General features: G+C 34.2%; 1 protein-coding gene across 3 annotated transcripts in view; it reads right to left on the bottom strand.

Annotated features, from left to right (window-relative positions):
* The window catches only part of myt1la (myelin transcription factor 1-like, a), a 78,808-nt gene that overhangs the window by 6,278 nt on the left and 50,689 nt on the right, over nucleotides 1-21,841 (bottom strand). For all 3 annotated transcript variants that reach the window (XM_051138677.1, XM_051138679.1, XM_051138680.1), the window contains 14 exons: nucleotides 19,975-20,106; nucleotides 19,226-19,316; nucleotides 15,657-15,764; nucleotides 13,659-13,879; nucleotides 10,760-11,037; nucleotides 7,584-7,808; nucleotides 5,458-5,576; nucleotides 3,324-3,392; nucleotides 3,158-3,220; nucleotides 2,948-3,031; nucleotides 2,557-2,778; nucleotides 806-897; nucleotides 601-704; nucleotides 369-512 (listed from right to left, as the gene is read on the bottom strand). In XM_051138677.1, coding sequence (XP_050994634.1) covers nucleotides 369-512; nucleotides 601-704; nucleotides 806-897; nucleotides 2,557-2,778; nucleotides 2,948-3,031; nucleotides 3,158-3,220; nucleotides 3,324-3,392; nucleotides 5,458-5,576; nucleotides 7,584-7,808; nucleotides 10,760-11,037; nucleotides 13,659-13,879; nucleotides 15,657-15,764; nucleotides 19,226-19,316; nucleotides 19,975-20,106 — 1,952 coding nt within the window. The remainder of the gene's footprint in view (nucleotides 1-368; nucleotides 513-600; nucleotides 705-805; nucleotides 898-2,556; nucleotides 2,779-2,947; nucleotides 3,032-3,157; nucleotides 3,221-3,323; nucleotides 3,393-5,457; nucleotides 5,577-7,583; nucleotides 7,809-10,759; nucleotides 11,038-13,658; nucleotides 13,880-15,656; nucleotides 15,765-19,225; nucleotides 19,317-19,974; nucleotides 20,107-21,841) is intronic.

Genomic DNA, 21,841 nt, shown 5'->3' with positions numbered 1-21,841 from the left:
GACAACAGGTAGCCAAATGCCATTATTGTCGCTATTTTCCATGTTTGTGGAGTAAATCTTTTTACACAGCTTTTTAAAAATGCCTGGTAGCCAGTGTTTCGTATGCGTTTGGCCAATCAACGTACACTTGTGTCACTGGTAGTTCTGTTTTAGACCCTACTCTAAAGTAGGAGCTAATTTAGTTAACGAAGTTCGTAAAACTTAATATGTTCCTAGTTCCTAAGAACTATGAAAAGGTTCCTCCAGTGCGAAAGCCCCTTATAATGGAAAAAGGTTCTTCAGGGAACCCAAAATGGTTCTTCTACTGCATCAATGTGAACCTTTATTTTTAAGAGTGTATATGAGGCCACGTTTCTGTTGGCTCTTACCATGTGTGGAAGCTGGATGTTGGCGAGACTGTTGATGAGGGACTGGCTGAGATTGGCGAGCTCATGCAACAGTGAGTCATTCTGCTGCTCTATGGCCTTGTTTTCCTCTTCGATGGACTTCAGGTTAGTCTCCATGGTGGTGATCTGGGAGGAGGAAGACAGAGAGACAAATGCACCTCTGTGACTGAACACATGGCCAAAGCTTGATGTGATAGATGGCAACTGTTCTTACTTGAGTCCTTAATTTGATCATGTCTGACTCTACTTGATTGTTCGATTCGTTCAGGTCTTTGATTTCCTCATCCAGTTGTTTAATCTCCTCATCATTTTCTATGCCTGGAAGGGAACATTGAGAAATTCACTGTAAAAATGCCACTGATGGGAAAGTATAAAATGTATATAATTTCATTATTAATTATATAATAAAAATGACATACCTTTACTTGCTCTCTGCTTGATTGTGAGCATTTCCACCCCGGTCATCCTCGCCTTCTTCATAGCAGATGTGGCACGGGGACAACCGGACAGACTACAGGTGTACAAACAATAAAAGAAAACAAATCGATAATTTTAATTACCCAGTTTAAACCATTCTGCTGATGAAAAAATGTAACATAATATTACAAGGCTAAGAATAACATTTTTGTGCATTTATTGTACATTTTTTCATTTAGTTTATTGGCTAAAGTTGATTTACTTTGGAAATCAAATCCTTTCCTCTGGCTTTAGAAGGTATGAATAAAATATGTCTGCTGCATTAAAACTGCTTAAAGCAAAAAATGAACCGTTTCACAAGTTTATTGCTTCAAAGTATTTAAAAGCGCAAAAACATTGCAAAATATATTTTTTTAAAAATGCGTCTTTGTCTTGTTTTCAAGTAAAGTGTCTAAACATCCCCAAAACAACATTTACTAGGAAAGTTTTATGATAATAATATATGTTTTAGAGAATATATCTTAAATATTAAAATATTTTTATTATTAAAAAACTTCTTTTTAATTTTTAAAGTTTTAATGAAGTTTTAATTTAGTTGTTTTAGTACTTTAAACTTATTTCATTTGGCTGCCAAAGCAACTTTTTTGTTCTCATTTATGTTTTCATTTTCTAAAATGTATATTTTATTGACTTCAGCTTTATTTCAATTACTAATAATACAATTTATTAACAGGTTTATTTTTAAGATAAAGATAACAACACTGTTGATAATTTAATTTCTCAATTAAATGTATCATGTTTTAAGGATGGTGAGATATTTTTTATTGAAAACCTATATAAAAAATATGGATTAAATGATTTCTGGCTATATGACTGAAACCGATTTACTTTGGAAATCAAATCCTTTCCTCTGGCTTTAAGAAAGGATAAATAAATATGTATGCTGCATTAAAACTGCTTAAAGGAAAAAAAAAACTAACCAAATACTTTGTTGCTTCAAAGTATATAAAAGTGCAATATCTAAAATATCTAGTAAAATATCTAAACATCCTCAAAACAACATATAACAGGAAAATGTTATAATAATAGGATATGTTTTAGAGAATATATCTTGAATATTATTTTTCTTACTTCACTGGCTAATTGTGTTTCTTGTTTATACCATAAACTTTAAAAAATCCCTTAACCTTAAAAAGGTTAACCTTTAACTCTCTCTTTTTTTATTCTCTAAATTAAAGTGATTAAATTAAAATGCCATCAGGGTATAAACATAAATAATATATTATTTTTATATTATAGTACATATAGTATAGTACTACATTATAGTACTACTATAGTATTTATTACTATTTTAAGTTTAGCTTTTATTTTTACATTTTTAGTTATTTTCATTCTAATTTTTGAAGTTTTATTAATTTTGTCCTGCTTTTGACTTTTGTATTAATTTTTTTAATTTCGATTTTTATTTCAGTACTTTAAACATATTGTTTTCAGTCAGTTAAGAAAACAAAAATTCTGGTTTACATTCAAGTTTTTATTTTCTAATATTTATTTCAGATTTATTTACATTACCGAAAACTAATTTTTAATAGTTTAGTTTTAGTTAACAATAACAACGCAATTAAACATATCACGTTTTAAGAATGTTAAATTATTTTTATTAAAACGAATGCAAAAATACAAATTATATAGCAAGAAAATAATTTCTTGCTATATAATGGCCTAGCTAAGAAACGCTCACACACTCATATACCTCCGGTGGGTGAGAAAGCTGCCACTGACGTGGCCTGAGCCATCGCAGCCTGGGGTGGGGCAGGTCATGCCGTCTGTCTTGCCAGACTTCCAGGAGAAAGGCGCTCCGTTCACATAACCGTCTTTCTGGCGCTTGGCGGCCAGCGGGCAGCCGGATGCACTGCGGTGAGATGCATACTTCCCTGTCACATGACCCTGGCCATCACAGCCTGGCACAGGACACCTAAAGGCATTGGGCAAAGAGTTCACACACATAAGCACACACACACATAGTCAACTTCCTTCTGCAGCTGTCCTCAGTAACCTGCCAATTTTAACCTCCTGTAGGTTACAAAAAGCAAAATTCAACTTTCAGTTACTTTGGATAGTTGAAGGAATTTTAAAAAATGCACCTGATTGGCTCCTGGTCATCCTTGTCCTCCTTACTGTGCATTATTTTAATACCACTCTTCTTTGCCCGGGGACAACCTGACAGACTTCAGAGCAAGAAACAGATTTACCAAAACATGCCAAGGGCCTCTCATTGCACTTCTTTGAAACCACGGGTGGCTAAAACGTTATGTGAAGTATAACATCAAATGTGCATATTTGTGAGTGTTCACCTTCTGTGTGAGGCGTAGTTGCCTGTGATATGCCCAGAGCCATCACAGCCAGGAGTAGGACACCTGCAAGCAATGAAAACATGAAACAGATTAGCGTAACCTCATACAGACCTCATTTTGAGGGTCAACTGAGGTGCCGTGTAAACACGAGAGCGCGAAGGCTTACTTCAGATCCTGGGAGTTAGATGTCATCATACCACGCATGCCCTTGTCAGCCAGTTGGCAGCTTGATAGCCTTAAGAGAGGATTTTAGAAGCATGAGGCAAGGTATACTAGAACAGCTGCATTATTAAGGTGCACTCAGGGTCACTTTTATCATTAAAAAGTTTGGTATGCAAATAAATGAATTTTACTTTTGAAAAAATGAGCTTTAGTAGTAGCCTAAAAAAAGCAGTTTTCTTGTACATGGATGCTAAGATCATATCACCAGCCGAATAATACTTGAATTAATTAGCCATGGCTGCCTGCCAATAGTGTATTTTTGCAAATGGCATTCATAAATAATAGTTTTTCCTTATATAGTAAGCCCAAGATGATATGCAGCACAATACAAATAAAAAAAACACATTTAACTGATAATAACTTTACATTTTTATTGAAACATTTAAAATCGTTTTAGCAGCCAGTATTCAATTAAGTCAAACTGTTAAAATAGAAGAAGCAAAGAAGAGATAAACTAAAGAAAACTAGCATCTATTTTTTAACAGAATTATATCACTTTAGTAAGAATAAATAATTTCAGAACCAGTTTTTTAGGCTGTGTGCACTGTTGAAAAAGTTTTTTTTTTTCTTTTGGAAAAAAAAGTCTTCTTTATGTTTACCAAGGCTGCATTTATTTAATCAAAAATACCATTAAACAACAATATTGTGAAATATTTTTACAATTTAAAATATCTTTAAATTGTATTATTTCTATAAAGATGTTTTTTTTTCTGTGCATTTTTATTTTAAATATTTTTTTAACTGAAATTTATTTATGTGATTTTCAGCAGCTATTACTCCAGTCTTTGGTGTCACATGATCCTTCAAAAATCATTCTAATATGCTGATTTGGTGCTTTGACCGATTGTCGGCATCAGTATTAAGTATTTTTATGGTTATCGGTATCAGAGATTTTCAAAACTGATCATTTAAAAGGATTTAAAGACAATTTTTCTTAGAACCCTTGTTATTCTTAATTTTGATTTAATTTTCTTTCTTTGTTTTTACACCAGACATGTATCATTTCAAAATATCGGTTGTCAGTACACAGTGGCATGCAAAAGTTTGGGAACCCCTTGCAGAATCTGTGAAAATGTGAATAATTTTAACAAAATAAAAAAGATCATACAAAATGAAAAAGGTTCAAACATTCACTGATGCTCCAGAAGGAAACACACTGCATTAAGAGCAGGGCGGTGAAAACTTTTTGAATTTGAAGATCAAGGTAAATTGTACTTAATTTGTCTGCCGGGAAACATGCAGGTATCTTTTGTTGCTTCTGAAGGGCAGTACTACATAGAAAAAAAAATGATATTTCAACAAAAGAAGAAAAATTTGGACATCTTCCTCCTTTTCAAAAGTTTTCATTTTCCGGCTCTTAATGCATTGTGTTTCCTTCTGGAGCATTAGTGAATGTTTGAACCTTTATTAATAGTTGTTTTTGAGTCCCTCAATTGCCCTCAGTGTGAAAAGATGGATCTCTAAATCATACAATCACTGCTGGAAAGGGTTCAAATATGCAAAAAATGTTGGAAAACTGAAGAATCTGCAGGACCTGGAGGATTTTGCTGAAGAACAGTGCTCAGTTTAACTGTTCAGAACAAACAAGAGACTCATAAACAACCATCACAAAACAAAAAAACACTTGTAGATCATACAGCTAACCACACACAGTACTAAGAACCACAAACTTTTAAAGGTTTTTTTTAATAATTTCAGCTATTTTTTGTCTTGTGGACTTTATGTAAACATCTTTTATGTAAAATATCTTACTCAGGACAGTACTAAATAAAAACTAACAAGCATTTTGTATGATCTCTCTTATTTTGTTAAAATTATTCACATTTTCAGAGATTCTGCAAGGGGTTCCCAAACTTTCGCACGCCACTGTAGTTGATCTGTAATAATTGTCCTAAAAAAGACACATCAAGTGACCCATAATTGTCAATACTGAAAACAGCACACACTTTTGATCAATTTAATGCAACCTAACTGAATTCAATTATTAATTTCATGTATTAATCTACACACAGCAATATTTAAAAAATCATGCCAAACAACAAGACATAGTCATTATACAGCATAGTTGATATGCTTACGTGAGGAGCTCCTTCTTGCTTTCCTTGCAGGGAGCATATTTGTGTTTAGGACTGGGGAGAGACACGTCTCCTGAATACTGCTGCTCTTCCAATAGATCATGAAAGGGGTCCAAGTCATCCTAAAAATGAAGATGGAGAAAGAAAAAGAAAGATTTCTCTGTGTTATGATGCAGTTTAAAAGGGAAGAATAGTACAATGGCCTGCTAGTAATTACATAATATTCAGTGCAGCTCACATTTAAAACAATACCATGTTATTGTAACACTGAGCACAAAATCTCATACAGTCTAATTTGCATTCATTCTAGTACCCCAACAATTTAGCAAAAACATCAATTCCCTTTTGAAATAATAATAACAACAGTTTAAGTCTGGGAGTTCATTAACGAGTAATTAATTAACAGAGGAAAAATCCTCTTTCAAGCAATAATCTCCAGTCAAGTGAAGGCATGCAGTACCAGCACTCCACACTAGATGTCCTTTCGGTCCTTCAAAAGAAACAAATCAAATCACTACAATTGGAGAAAATACAGCTACCACAACCAGTACTGTTTAAGGTTTACACAAAGGCAAAGCAACCGTTTAGAAATTAGTTAATTGTTCTCCCATTAACACATCACAGGCAAACAATTTTGCATTATAAAATAGTCCTTTTGCCTGGCTACAGTGAAAAAAGAAAAGGGGAAAAGACTAAGCAGAAGACTCTGCCTACAGATTGCATTGGACGTGGGCTGAACACGTAAGCAGTAAACGGTAATCTTACTATGACTAGCACTCATCTACCAACAGCCTTTCAGTTAACCAGTTAGCCGCTAACAAAAAGCGGCAAAAGAAGATGGAACCAAAGAGAAGTCACTTCTTAAGAATTTTTAGTCATAGTTGTCACACCTACCATTTTATTACTAAATTAGAACATAAATACATGAACAACATCACCAAAACTGCTCTGAAAATACAGCATTTTGCCATTTCATTTGAGTAAAACTATCATCATATCTTAATCATCATCAACTTAAAAAGTCCTTTGGTAACCCGTCAAAATAAAAGTTTGGTTTAACTTGAAGAAATTGTCAGAATTTTACCGTAGTGCAGTAGAATATACGTAATACTACTACTATTACTACTGAAATTGTTTAAAAAAAAAAAAAAAAAAACATGTTTTAATTTCAGTAGTAAACCCTCTTGTTTGCCAAAAAAAATATAATTTGATTAAAAGATGGGTTTTATGCCTTAATCTGATAACCAGAAAAAATAAAATACACAACACAAAATTTCTGGGGGGGGAAAAAAACAATGAAGTTGTTTTTATGCATTCAAACAATTATACATTAATTTGGTAACAATAAAACAGAACCAGAGAAAAAAATAATACATTTTATAGGCCACTAAAAATTAATTTTATAAGTTTCATTAATTTCATTTAACCATTAAAAAGGAATCTAGAAAAATTCAAAACAGAAAAAAAAATGATTAAAAAAAAAATTGGGGGAAAAACATAAACGCCATTGTTGCTGTGTCGGGATGCTCAAACGCAACAATCTTTTTCCAGCTTTCTCAAAACGTTAGCACACAAACATTATTTATACATCGTTCATGGAACGTTACTATCAGTTTCAGAATGTTTAGAGAACATTCAAAACTAAAGCTCCAGTAATATTTTCAAAACAATAAGATGGAATGTTTCCTTCAGTTCAAAAATGGACGTTTTAAACTATCAAAGAACATTCAGAAATAAAGTTTTCATAACTTAATTCTTTAAACGTTTTTTGTGAGCTGGGTTGATGGTATTTACACTTTTCATGGGAATCAGCCATAAGAATGACTTTTGAGTCTGCATGTTAAACTGGAATAAGAGAAGGTATTTTAACAATGAAGAAATTACTATTAGCTCTTTAATCACTTTTGCATTATCCTCTTAATAATAATACAAAATGCTAATTGCTACTGCAAAACTCTCAGATACTCTTTTGTTTAGATGCTGATCACATTCTCCAGTGCAACAAATGCGATGAGCCAAAAAAAGATGTTAACTATCATCTAAATTCACTTTATGTAATGTGACGTAAGTGCTCTAGTCCATCTCTGGCCAGACTCAAGGGGTTGCCTGGGTGGGGGGAGGGGTAGTACCTCCTTGTGGTCCTCGTCCAGGCGTTTGATCTTGGTGTAGTCCACAGGCAGGTCCCAGCAGTCTGCCGTGCTCATCTGGTAGCAGTGGCTGTTGAGCAGGGCCTGCCGCTGGGGCGACATGGGCTGCAGGGGGGTCAGCACTGTGCCTCCGCTGCCCTCCCCCATCCCTCCAGCCCGGCTCAGATCCAGGGTTCCGTTCTCATCCCCATCTCTGTCATCAGGGCTCTGCCATGAAAGAGAGAAGAGAGAGGACGATTGATAAGAGAATAAAGAGAATAATTAAGAAGTAAAAAAGATGAGAGAAAAACAGTGAGATACGGAAGGGAAGGATGACAGATGATGGGTACATGGTTCATATGCACTGTTAAATAGATTTTTAAAGTAGTAAAAAAAAGTTGTTGTTTTTTTAAATTTATTTTAATATATTATTACATTATTTAATTTATTTTTTTCATTTATAATATACTATATTTAATTAATTTTATTATTATATTTAATTTATTATAAATTCTTTTTTATATAAATTCTGAAAAAAACAAACAAACAAATGATACAAGTATTAAATTGTATTTTTGGTAACACCATGAAATCAATATTGAGAATTGTTATTTTTTGGAATATTGCAGTGTTTTTTATAAATGATTTATCCATGCACATCTTTGTTTTTTAATTCACGCACATTATTTTTCACATTTCAGAAATACGTAACGACACAACAAAAACAATTGCAATTTCTGTTTCATGCCTACTTTAAACAACAAAAACATAAGCTAGAGATCTCAAAGGAGAACCACCACATGTGACATTAATTGTGTGTTCAAATGCCTAGACTGAAACAGTAGTTTTGTGGTTCATTCCCATTAGCCTTCTTCCCTCTTCCCTGCGCTAGGCATGAATAATTAATACAGTTGCATTGTTTGACCGTTTGCCAGCTTTATTTACACTGTTGTTGCTGATTTTGTTGTCACGTGTGGTAATTAATGTCTGGTGATGTCAAGCTGTATTTGTACCTCTGCTTAAAATGATTAGTTAGGTAGTTAGTTGTTTGCTACCCTTGTCACGTTTCATGTACTGTATGAAGTCTTAAGGTCATGTGGCATATTATGACACAACAAACACTTTGTTCTGTATGTTCACTACCATTAAAGATTGGGGTCAGTATGTTTTTTTTTTTTTTTTTTTTTTTTTGCATTAAATTGATCAGAAGTGAAAAAGACAATAAAAAATATTTCTATTTCAAACAAATGCTGTTCTTTTTAACCTTACATTCATTAAAGAGTCTTGAAAAAACAAGTTTTGACAACAACGTTAAAGGGTTACTCCACCCCAAAATGAAAATTTTGTCATTAATCACTTACCCCAATGTCGTTCCAAACCCGTAAAAGCTTCATTCGTCTTCGGAATACAATTTAAGATATTTTGGATGAAAACCGGGAAGTTTGTGACTGTTCCATTGACTGCCAAGTAAATACCACTGTCAAGGCCCAGAAAAGTATGAAAGATGTCGTCAAAATAGCTCATCTGCCATTAATGGTTCAAGCATAGTTTTACAAAGCTACAAGAATACGTTTCGTACTGAAGGAAAACAAAAATAACGACTTTATTCAACAATTCGTCTCCTCTGCGTCACCGTGGCGGGATTTTGGAGAATATCCACTTGGCGCAAACTGCGCCGTTCTGTGTCACTCGGATACGCTGTTTTCGTTTGAATCAAAGCGTAAATAAATGCAGAAAACGTATCCATGTGGTGTAGCTGACACAGAAGAGCATACACTGTTTGCATCCAGCGGATACTCTTCAAAATGGCGCTACGGTGACGCGGATGGCAAGATGGACTATTTTGACGACGTCTTTCATACTTTTTTGGCCTGGACCTTGACAGTGGTGTTTACTTGGCAGTCAATGGGACAGACACAAACCTCCCGGTTTTCATCCAGAATATCTTAAATTGACCAAGGCGAACTAAGCTTTTACGGGTTTGGAAGGACATGGGGGTAGGTGATTAATGACAATTTTTCATTTTGGGGTGAAGTAACCCTTTAAGCAGCACAAATGATTTTAGCATTGATAAATAATATTTCTTGAGCACCAAATTAGAGTGATTTATGAAGGTTTATGCGTCTTTGAAAACTGGAGTAATGGCTGCTGAAAATTCAGATTTGCATTACAGGAATATGTAACATATTAAAATATACTAAATTAGAATGGTATATTATTATTTTAAATGCAGTGCATAGCACTGAACAATTTATTTCCATTTTCTTAAGCTAAAAAAAAAGTATTTCTAGATTTGCAATGATGGCAAATTTTGATAACATTTAACGTTCAATTAATATATTTATTTATAATTAAGTAGATGAACTCAGCTAAAAAACATGGAAACAGTTAACTATATTTTTACAGTCTGGGAAAGGATGGGTGGAGAAAAGATACGAGAGAAGAGAGTGTGAGCATATCTTCTTTGCGCTGCCCTACATCTCAATGCACAGCTGCTTATTAGTGAATATATAGAGCCCTGCAGCTCCTCACTACCTCTGTCCCTCTTTCTCTCTTTCTTTCATTCTCATCCCTACTCCCTCCAGCCTGCTGCCTCACTGTCCTTAAAGAGAGGTCATTGTCTTTCCTATGTACCCAAAGAGATGCTGGGGAGAGCTGGCTTGGCCTGGACCACAGCTGAAATCGACATTAATTCTACTTGTCTCAGTGAGAGAGGGTAGGGGCACCGCTACCCTAGCGTTTCAGCAGCTGCCAGCTACCTCTGGTTTCCTCCAGCCCTGCACTCTCATTATCACCATACAGATTATGTCTGAAATCGATGTGTCACTAAAGCAATCGTGGCTCGTTCAGACCATTAGGCTTATATGATGACCCAGAGTCTAGCAGAGAGACCTGCAGGAGCTCTCAGAGGTGCTGCTGTCATTCACCGTGTGAAATCGCACCCTGTGCAAATGAGTTCGAAAGCTCGGAGGCGAGGACCTGGGGTTTGCCCGAATGACTCTAAACTTGCCTGCCCTCATTTCGGTGCACAACCTTTACCGTCATACAGCACAGTCGTACTGGAAGGCAGTGCAGAGAAACTAAGAAATACCCAGTGAGAGACTGAAAAATATAATATTAGCAGTGCAAGTGGGTGAGGATGAGAGAGGAACTGGCAGGAAAAAGTTGTCGACCCTCACCTGTGCCAGGAGCTCCGGGCCTTTCCCGGTGAGGCTCTGGGGCATCTCTCTGCAGCGCGTGGACAGGTTGAGGATGGCGGTGGCGGCCATGTGGGCGGCTTCCATGTCGTGCGTGTAGTCGAAGCTGCTCTTGCTGCAGGTGCTGCTGGCGCTGCTTCCTCCTCCCCCTCCTCCTCCCCCTCCTCCTCCTCCTCCACAGCTGAGACTGCTGCTGCTGCTGGGAGCGTAGCTGCTCGTGGTGCTGCTGGCCGGGCTTGAGGTCTTACAGTAGCGCTTGGCTGCACACATACACATACACCAGGTCAGATGGCCACTATGAACTTGGATGGAAGGATGAATGGATGGGGATTGGAAAGACAGACAGATAGAACAATACACAGACAAAATAATAGAACAGAGAGATGATAGAACAGAGAAGATAAAATGAAAATGAATGAAAGAACAATATATAAACCAATAGATCGATAGAATAATAGAACAATAGATAGATAGATAGAATGATAGAATGATATATAAACCAACAGAAAGATAGAATGATAGTGATAGAATAGAACAACACATAGAAGGATAGATAGATAGACAGAATGATATATAAACCGATAGAACGATAGAATGATAGAACAACGTATAGAACCAGAGATAGATGATAAATAGATAAAATGATAGAATGATATATAAACCAATAGAATCATAGAGCAATGGAACAGAACAACAGATAGAATGATAGATAGATAGATAAAATGATAGAATGATAGATTACTAGGAAGATAGATGTAACAAAATATAGAATGATAGATGATAGAACAATGATAGATAGATAGATAGAACTATATATAAACCGATAGAATAATAGAATGATAGAGTGATAGAATGATAGATGGATAGAACGATATATAAACCAATAAAACGACAGAATGATAGAGCGATTGAATAGAACAACAGATAAAAGGATAGATAGATAGTTAGAATGATATATAAACTGATAGAATGATAGAACAATAGATAGAACGATAGATAGAATGATAGATAGATAGATAGATAGATAGATAGATAGATAGATAGATAGATAGATAGATAGATAAAATGATAGATTACTAGGAAGATAGATGTAACAAAATATAGAATGATAGATGATAGATAGAACGATAGATAGATAAATGATAGAACTATATATAAACCAATAGAATGATAGAGCGACAGAATGATAGATGGATAGATAGATAGATAGATAGATAGATAGATAGATAGATGACAGACAGACAGACAGACACACACACGCACGCACACACACACTTCTTAGATGATCTGATGTTTCATGATGAATGCTGTGAGAAATTGAGTGTGAGAGTGAGAGAGAGTGGAGGAGAGAGGGAGAAATGGTTTGACAGTGTATCTAGGTTTCATGCTGAGGGCTACACATTGTTAACATGAAATCTAAGACCTACATGGGAAGCATTTATACAGCAGACACAACATTTGTGAACACAAAAATCTGGTATTGACTAAGGAACTGTTATTATCTTCAGTACTGGAAGGTGACAAATCAGCTGCTAAAATGCAGTTATAACCACTTACTCAAGATTTATACTACTCTCCCATTTGATCTTATTTTTCATCTAATTCTGCATTGAGACAAATAGCAATGCTGTCATTACAACTAAACTGGGTGTAACTAATTGATGTTGCCAACTGAGTCTAAATGAAGTGCAGTTAATTCCTAACATTAATTAAATGTTATTCTCATTATTTTTTTTTCCCAAGCTTAATTTTCTTCATTTGTCTCATCTATCAAAAACGAAATTTCTTTGATAAAGCATACAGGCAAGTAACATCACTTGCAAGAATGCTCTTTAATTTCCGAGATGTGGTATGTGTTCTGATTTCAATAACATTGTCTATATTATCACTGCAGGGCATGCTGTAATGCTCCTTATGGGCAATCAAGACTGTCCTGATGTAATAACCATGTGTTATAATGAAAATGAGTTATTTTAAGCACAGCTAATGAAACCGTACCAAAATATCCCGCCGAATTCTGTTGACAGGAAATCTCTACAATTTCTGGCTTGGGCGTGAAATCAACTGCTACCATTTTGAACAAAATCGTTCCAGTTAATTTGATTCCTTCACAAATGTAAGTGCGCTCATTTATCAAGACCAGGGCTGCGGTTGCGAGCTACAACGCTGCACATTACCAAACACAAAAACCTCCAAAAATGAAGACGGAGAAACATCATGTTTGAGAAAACTGTCAAACACACATCCAGACGTCATTCAAACATCTATCTGCATTTTTCACTGTGGACCAGTAATGAAAAGGTTAACACCTACACAACTGCTTTTAATAGTAATAAATGCACACGTATTTTGCTATTTTTAACTGATGAGAGAACGTCCTATTAATTTCAATCAGCCAAACTCTTATGGTTGCAACATTTTATATATAATATCAAGAAATAAGATCAAATGTTTATATATATTCATATATTCTTCACAAATGTACATTTGATGGTCAAAAATAACTATCCAGCCATAATTAAATTAAAGGAGCTGCATTCAAATTGGAAATCCCTTCATCGGGTTTGTGTACCTAGGTTATTAATCATTTCAGAAGCCAATAAGTAGAGTAGGATTTCCAATAAAGGAACGCTGAACTCGATGACTGCCTGTAAAAAATTCAAACTAAAGCTTTTATTAAGAGAAGGTCTTTACTTCAAAATAGAAAATAGAAAAGAAATTCTTTTTTAATGGAAAATACCGCAAGGACGTCTGGCAGTACAAACTAATTCTAATCTTATTTCCATCTGATCCCCCAGAGAAAGACCAGTTTATCAATTCTGACTCCTACTTCCACACCAGTATCAATGACAGAGGACAAGAATAACACAGCCAGGCTTGCCATCAAATCCTTTGGGTGAGGTGTCTCGCCCATGGTTCTTCGGGGTGAGGGACCTCTTGCCGTAGGCATGAGGCTGGTTGTCGTAACTGCTGCTGTAGTCGAAGCTGGCTTTAGAGTACTTCTCCAGCTCCTTGGCCAGGTTGGATCGTGGAGTACTGGTTGGGACGTTGTTTTTGTACCCATACTGTGGGATCTCCAGCTGTTTTACGAAGCACATGGGTCTGGAAGAATTAAAAAGGGAAGGGTATCAGAGTCCTGGATATATATTGTACTTAACCCCCTAAATGTCACCGTCCTGCTGTCTTACTTACATATCATATATTTTTGTAATCATCAACGTGATCGGTAACAATCATGAACATCACATGTCTTTGAAATCAGACATTGTGTTATCATGGAAATGGTATTTTTCCATTGTACTAAAAATCTTTTAGGGGTCTCCTTCCCTTTATGGGGTGGTGTCAAGTGTCATATTACAAAAATATATTAGTACGGTATTTTACAATCAAAACGTTTTATAATCTTGACAATATACACATTGTTGGAAAGGTCTGAGGCTGTTTAGACCAGTGCATTTTTGGTGGCTATTTTTGGTATAACACCTAATCAGAATTGAGAAACCTTAGTCTTTTTTTAAATCAACTTCAAATTTGGAACGTAACTTATTCAGACATGTGGCTTTAATGTTATAGCAATTATGGGTTAAATTATTTTTTACATATTTATTTTATATAAAATTTGTAAATTTCCTTTAAAGCAAATTTAAGCTTCTATAACTTTTTTTATACTATATTCAGCTTAAAAAGAGATCAACCTTAGGTCTGTATTGCAGAGCGTTTGTGAATTCTAACAATGTAATTTTGTATGGTGCATTTTCACGTCTATGTTCAAAAATGAAGTATTTAACTTATAAATTATTTAATATATATTTTTAAGTTACCCAAATCAAATTTAGTAACACACACACACACACACACACACAAGATGATTAATCGCAATTTATTTTGGATGTGACTAATTGTGATTAATCGATTTGACACCCCTAATATATATATATATTTATTTATATATATATATAAATGTAAATGCAATATATATATATATATATATATATATAATTTATAAATACAAGCACATTCATGTATATATTTAAGAAATATTTATGTAAAAAATATATGTATATGTATTTATTATCTTTTTTTTAGAATTTATATTAGATACAAAAAAAATTTGTACATAACATATTTCTCTTAAATATATACATTAATTTGTGTGTATTCATATATACATAATAATTACACACAGTACACACACATATATTAGGCAAACTCAAACATTTATTTTGTATGAGATTAATCATGATTAATCGTTTGCCAGCCCTAATATAAACTTATTTAATATACAATTAAATGTTTAAATAAATCACAATTATGTTATTATAATTATGTAATATATCAACTGAAAGGTTAAAAAATAGGCCAAGATACATTAGTGAAAAATTGTTTTAAAAGAAGGATAAAAGTAATACAAATTTAAAGTCTATAATTATTTTTAAAGCAGAAATATATTCTGTAAAGGCACTATAATAATAGTTGTAAATTAGTGCTGGGCAATGATTAATCGTATCCAAAACAAATGTTTTTGTATACATAATGTGTGTGTACTGTGTATATTTATTATGTATATATAAATATACCTACATGCATGTGTATATTTAAGAAAAAAATATTATGTTTATATATTATACATATAATACAAATTACATTCATATAAATATATTCATGTATACAAATACATGTAAATATTTTCATGTGTTTTTAAATATGCATAATAAATATACACAGTACACACATATATTATATAAACAAAAACTTTTATTTGGGATGCGATTAATCACGATTATAAATGGCACTCTTGTAAATATGAAATGAATTAATGTACAGTTCCAACAATAATAATGTCTTTACTAAACATATGGCACGGAGGGTCACAAAGTACCTCAGGACACGGTCTGATGCCTGGTTGGACTTGGAGCTGTCGCAGGAGTGATGTTTCTCCTGAACCTTTGCCATCTTCTCGGCGGCGGCTATGGGACATCCCGAGAGACTGCAACAGCAGCAGAGCAATTTATGTAGTGTTAACATTACGTTACAAGCAGCATGTAAGGGCACACACACACACAGACGCACTCTCAAACGCACACACATGCCCTAGCAGATAGCAGAAGTTGAAGAACAAAGTGAGATATGAGGGAATGTATAATACCAGCATATGGAGACAAGTCTGTCAGAGAGAATAGTCGGCCTTTTTATGACATTCTCTCAATACAGACTTCCAACGTGTTTGCAAAATCCTGGTATGCGCGTGTGCGGTACATGGGGATATTTATGTATGAATTATGCATTTCATGTGGCCTAGTTCTATAGTATGAAGGCAAAGCTTTGCAGATATCTGCTGGGCATTTCTGGCTGGCTGGCTTCAGAAAGCTCCTCACAGCGAGATACCGCAGTCATTTCAGAGAGACACACTACACCAAACTGAGCTTCAGAACATCCAGCTACGCTCCCTTGCTCTCCTTTTTTTCCTCCTTTCTCTCCTGCTCTCTTTCTTCCTCTCATTACTCTCTCTATCTTTCTCTCCATTTGTTTATCCCTCATTTCTGTCTCATTTCTCCCACTTTTCTGTTGTATTTCAATCTCTCTCTCTACGTAATCCTTTGTATACTTGGGAACTGTCTACGATTTTCTTATTGTCTTCTGCTTGCGCGGAAACCATTCAGTCACTCTCAAAAATAAAAAATAACCAACGTGAGACAAAAACACAAACATAAAACCCTCACGCTCTGCAATTTCAGAAACACATAAAGCATATAAGCACTTGTGCATTTGCAGGAATGGAATTTGAAGCAAGTGAGTGAGTGCTGACTGACAGACAGAAGGACGGCTGTCACTATGCTGAGTTGCCATGACAACCATGAGATGAGGAATGTGTAGACAAACCATATATACTGTACAAGGTTGTTATATTCCCCTATTATACATTTTTGTTTTCTTCAGCTCAGCCCTTCTAATAGTGTGTGTATGTGTGTGTGTGTGTGTGCGTGTGTGTGTGCTTGTCCCATAGGAGCTGTTCCATATAACATGGCCTGCAGCAACTTCGGGTGGAGACTGCATCTGTCTGAATGTACACCATATGCACATGGAGGCACATCTTAACTGCTTAAGTGTAAGTCTGTTATTGTTTGTACATGAGGAGCTCTCAATCTTAAGAAAATTGAGATTTGGAGAGGCCAAATTCTGTTTTATCTTGTTAAAACATAAAATATATCAGAGATATATTAATTAGATTACATATATTATATTAATTTTTAGGCTTTTATGGGTTTCAATAGAAATACTAAATTCTATAGCTTCTTATACATATAAAATTGTTATTCTGATTATTATTATTAAATTTTGTACACACACGCATATATAGTGTAAATTAAATATTTATAAATAAATATATTACCATATTTATTTTATATTTACATTATTAGTAACGATTTAGCAAAAAAAAAAAAAAAAAAAAAAAATAGTATGCATCTAGTACACATCCTAACAATTTAACTACACATAATAATAATAATAATAATAATAATAATAATAATATAACCTTTATTTACAGAACTGTTTAAAAAAATGTACAACGTTTTTTTTAGATATGTCAGTATCAATTAAATACAATTAAAAAAATATTAAATAGATTTATTAATTAGAATTAGACATTTTTAGTGTTTACACCTTTATGGGTTTCATAAAATGAAATACCACATTCTCTGGCTTATTTTAATATTCAGATTATTGGTAACACTTTTGTTTAAGTAGTATGCATCTAGTACACATTGTAACTATCTAACTACACATAATAATAATAATAATAATAATAATAATAATAATAATAATAATAATAATAATAATAATAACAATAATAATAATATCTTTATTTAGCTTTATAACTGTTTAAAAATATTCCTTTTTTAGATATATCAGTATCAATTAAATATAATTAAAGAAATATTAAATAGATTTATTAATACTAATTAGAATTAGATATTTTTTAATTTTTTGACTTTTCAATAAATAAAGGTTAAGTGTATATATATATATATATATATATACATATACACTGTAAATTAAATACAATGAAATAAATATTCATAAATATTTATTTTAATATTCAGATTATTGATAACACTTTAGTTAAAGAAAAAAGTAGTATGCATCTAGTGCACATCTTAACTATCAACTATCAAATATATCTATTTTTTGAGATATATCAGTATCAAGTAGATATAAAATAAATATTAAATAGATTTATTAATTAGAATTAGACATGTTTAATTTTTAGACTTTTTTTATGGGTTTCAATAAATAACGATTAATACATCTAGTACATATCCTAACTATCTAACTACACATCCTAATAATAATAATAAGTATTAGTTAAATACAGATAAATCAGTATTAATAAATATTTAAAAATAATTATATTACCATACTTTTTACATCTATATTATTGGTAACACTTTAACATAGAGACCAATTCACACCATTAACTAGTTGCTTATTAGCATGCCTATTATAACATATTGTCTGTTTATTAGTATAAAGCATATATTCTACATGACCATATTCTACATCTCTAATCCCAGCAAGCAATTTTTGGTCTAAAAAACGTATATTAGCCGTTGAAACACAGCCTAGACGTCTAGGCTAAAATAAGGTTGTCATCGGGCTGTCAGTAAAAATTTAATAGACGTCTAAACATAGCCCTAGAATAGACTATAAAAATATATATATATATATATATATATATAAATATATAGAAATATAGAAATAAAACCAAACACCTTGTAAACGCTGTTGACTTTGCTTACATGATGAAATATCATATATCTCACAAGTGCTTACATGATGAAATATCATTTTGCAAGTAAAAATGACATGTAACTAAATTCAAGATTATTTGGTCTAGAAGTGGGTTACAAATAGCCGGACTATATCGGGTCTATAGTTAAACTAGACGTTGAAATGACGACTATTGCTTGCTGGGATCCTACCCAATATCTAAACTTAACTACCTTAATAACTAATAATAAGCAGCAAATTAGGAGTTTATGAGGCATAAGTCATAGTTAATTGTTTGTTAACAGCGAGAATTGGACCTTAAAATAAAATGTGACCATATTATTTTATATAATTGCTTATTTCTACATTTTTAGAGGCTTTAAAGGTTTCAAAAGTTCACCATGTCCCTTGTTCCATGTGGGAACAGAATCCTGAATCTCCAGTCTGCATGTCAAAAGTGCCAATGTGCAAATAAAATATCTGAGCCTGGAGCTATGTGTTTCTACGATCCAGCCGAGCTCAGCACAACACAAACAAATCAGTCCCTCTTCTCTTCTCCTGAAAGCAAGGCTCCATCTAAAGCTACGTATTCTTCTTATAAAGTGTGTAAAAAGAGTGCAACATCAGTCCCCACAGTGCCGCCAGTTTCTTCTCTCCACGTCCATTCCAGCCACTCACCTGCGGTGGGAGTTCCTGTTGCTATTTACATGGCCGCGTCCCGAGCAGCCAGGCGTGGGGCACTTTAGAACATTCTCATACATTGCAAGAACTTGGACAAACAGAGAGGAGAGGGCGAGAGAAGGTTAGGAGGAACCAGAGTGAGTACGAAAGCCTTGTGTTCCATTAAGCTGAACGGGCTCAGTGACAACAGCATGCACATGCTCTTAAGAAACGTTCCAGCTCAAATCAGTTAATCATAAAGTTAATCACGGCCACACCATATGGTGAAAGAAGAATCTAGGCATGCAATGTGTTAATGGCATGCACGTTGTGTGAAAGCATTGGCGTGCGAGGGAAAGAAAGCTCTCTTCAATAAAAGCCCATTTATTTTTGGTGAATTCAATGAGTCTAGCCATTAGGTTGTCTATGACACATCCTGCAGCGCTACGTCTCTGGGCCTGCAGTAAACTGACTCATCAGAACCCGCCTGTGACATGATCCTCATCCAATTAGAGGTGTGACTGGAGGTAGTGATGAAAAAGCTGCTTCGCGTCTGAGAGATCATTGCAGCCATATTGAGAAACGGCTAAAATTACACATAAGCACCAATCCAGACAAGCAGAGGTTGGCCGTACGAGCGCCACCGCTTTGGGTGGAGGAGGAAATGCGCTCGTATGCATTACAGAAAATAAAGGTAAAACATGCCCACAGCACAGACGGCACGTAGCAAACACGCATGTGCAAACGGCCATTCGTGTTCGGCTTACTTTCTGGTGGCACGCGGTCTTTGTGGGGGCAGCCGGACAAGCTTCGATGGTGAGGATAGAGTCCAGTGACATGGCCCGTGCCGTCACAGCCCGGGGTTGGACATTTGCTTTCTTTTTTCTCTCCCCTTGAGTCTGTAAGCAAAGACCGTTATTGGCATATCCTGTTACAGGCACAGTAAGCAAATCCCATTAACCTGCTGGATTCTTTGTGATAACATTTATGCTCCTGTTACGGCTATTTTCAAACACTGTCTCTTTGCTTTGAAATTGGACACTGGATAAGGAATATAGTTAGAATGAGACTTGGATTGGATTGTAATTCAAAAAAAAAATTGAACAGCCACGGCACAGAGGAATTTCATTAGTCTGACAATATAAAAGATTTACATCATTAATTTCAATTAATTGTCTATTTATTCCCTGATATGTAGAACTTGTTTCTTCAAGTCATACTTCTCCAAGTTTAGTACTGTCGAAACGTTTTAATTCTGCTATGTCCACCACATTACTATAGGTAAAATATAGTATATATAAACTATATTTTCTCAGAAATGATAAAATACATTTTTAAATGTATGCACATTTGTAACACTATACTTTGTATTGTATCACCTTTTCATCAAGTTACAAAAAACTAGTTAACGCTTATGCTTAGGGTGTTTCTAATGGCGCGTCTATTTGTAAAATCGTTCTCTCTTCTGACTGACGATATCAGTCTTTCTCATTTTTTTCCATTGATTGAAAGTCGTGAAAACACTTGCTTTTGCTATTTGAGCAAATGGAAATGCAAAAAAATATTTGTGGTACTCTCCCATTTACTGCTTTCGAATTTTACAGAGAACAAAAAAACTGTATTTCCAACATATGTACATATATGTGGATGATTATCATAATAATCTCCACTGTCCAAAACGGTTTCATAGAGATTAAATATACAACTATATGCACTGAGAAAAAAAGAGCTGATTTACAGTCACCTTACAGTATGAAAAGTAGGACCTGCATACATTTTGAGGAAATAGGTATCAGTCTTTACATTATACAGTTTAAGTCAAAACTTTACATACACTTTGCAGAATCTGCAAAAAGGTTAATTATTTTACCAAAATAAGAGGGATCATACAAAATGCATGTTATTTTTTATTTTGTACTGACCTGAATAAGACATTTCACATAAAAGGTATTTACATACAGTATATACCACAAGAGAAAATAATAGTTGAATTTATGAAAATGACCCTGTTCAAAAGTTTTATTGTTTATTCTTAATACTGTGTTGTTACCTGAATGATCCACAGCTGTGTTTTTTTGTTTAGTGATAGTTGTTCATGAGTCCCTTGTTTGTCCTGAACAGTTAAACTGCCTACTGTTCACACTGAGGACAACTGAGGGACTCATATGCAACTATTACAGAAGGTTCAAATGCTTTCTGATGCTCCAGAAGGAAACGTGATGCATTAAGAGCCAGGGGGTGAAAACTTTTTGAATTTGAAGATCAGAGTAAATTGAACTTATTTTGTCTTCTGGGAAACATGTAAGTATCTTCTGTAGCTTCTGAAGGGCAGTACTAAATGGAAAAAAAAAATCTTAGGCAAAATAAGAAAAATGTACACATCTTCATTCTGTTCAAAAGTTTTCACCCCCATCTCTTAATGCATCGTTTTTCCTTCTGGAGCATCTGAAAGCGTTTTTACCTTCTGTAATAGTTCTGTCATATTGAGTCCATTAGTTGTCCTTAGTGTGAAAAGATTGATCTCAAAATCAAACAGTCATTGTTGGAAAGGGTTCAAATACACAAAAATGCTGGAAAACCAAAGAATTTGTGGGACCTAAAGGATTTTTCTGAAGAACAGCAAGCAGTTTAACT

Source organism: Labeo rohita, chromosome 20 (assembly GCF_022985175.1).
Source record: "Labeo rohita strain BAU-BD-2019 chromosome 20, IGBB_LRoh.1.0, whole genome shotgun sequence".
Taxonomy (NCBI): Eukaryota; Metazoa; Chordata; class Actinopteri; order Cypriniformes; family Cyprinidae; genus Labeo; species Labeo rohita.
This window is presented reverse-complemented; position numbering and strand designations above follow the sequence as displayed.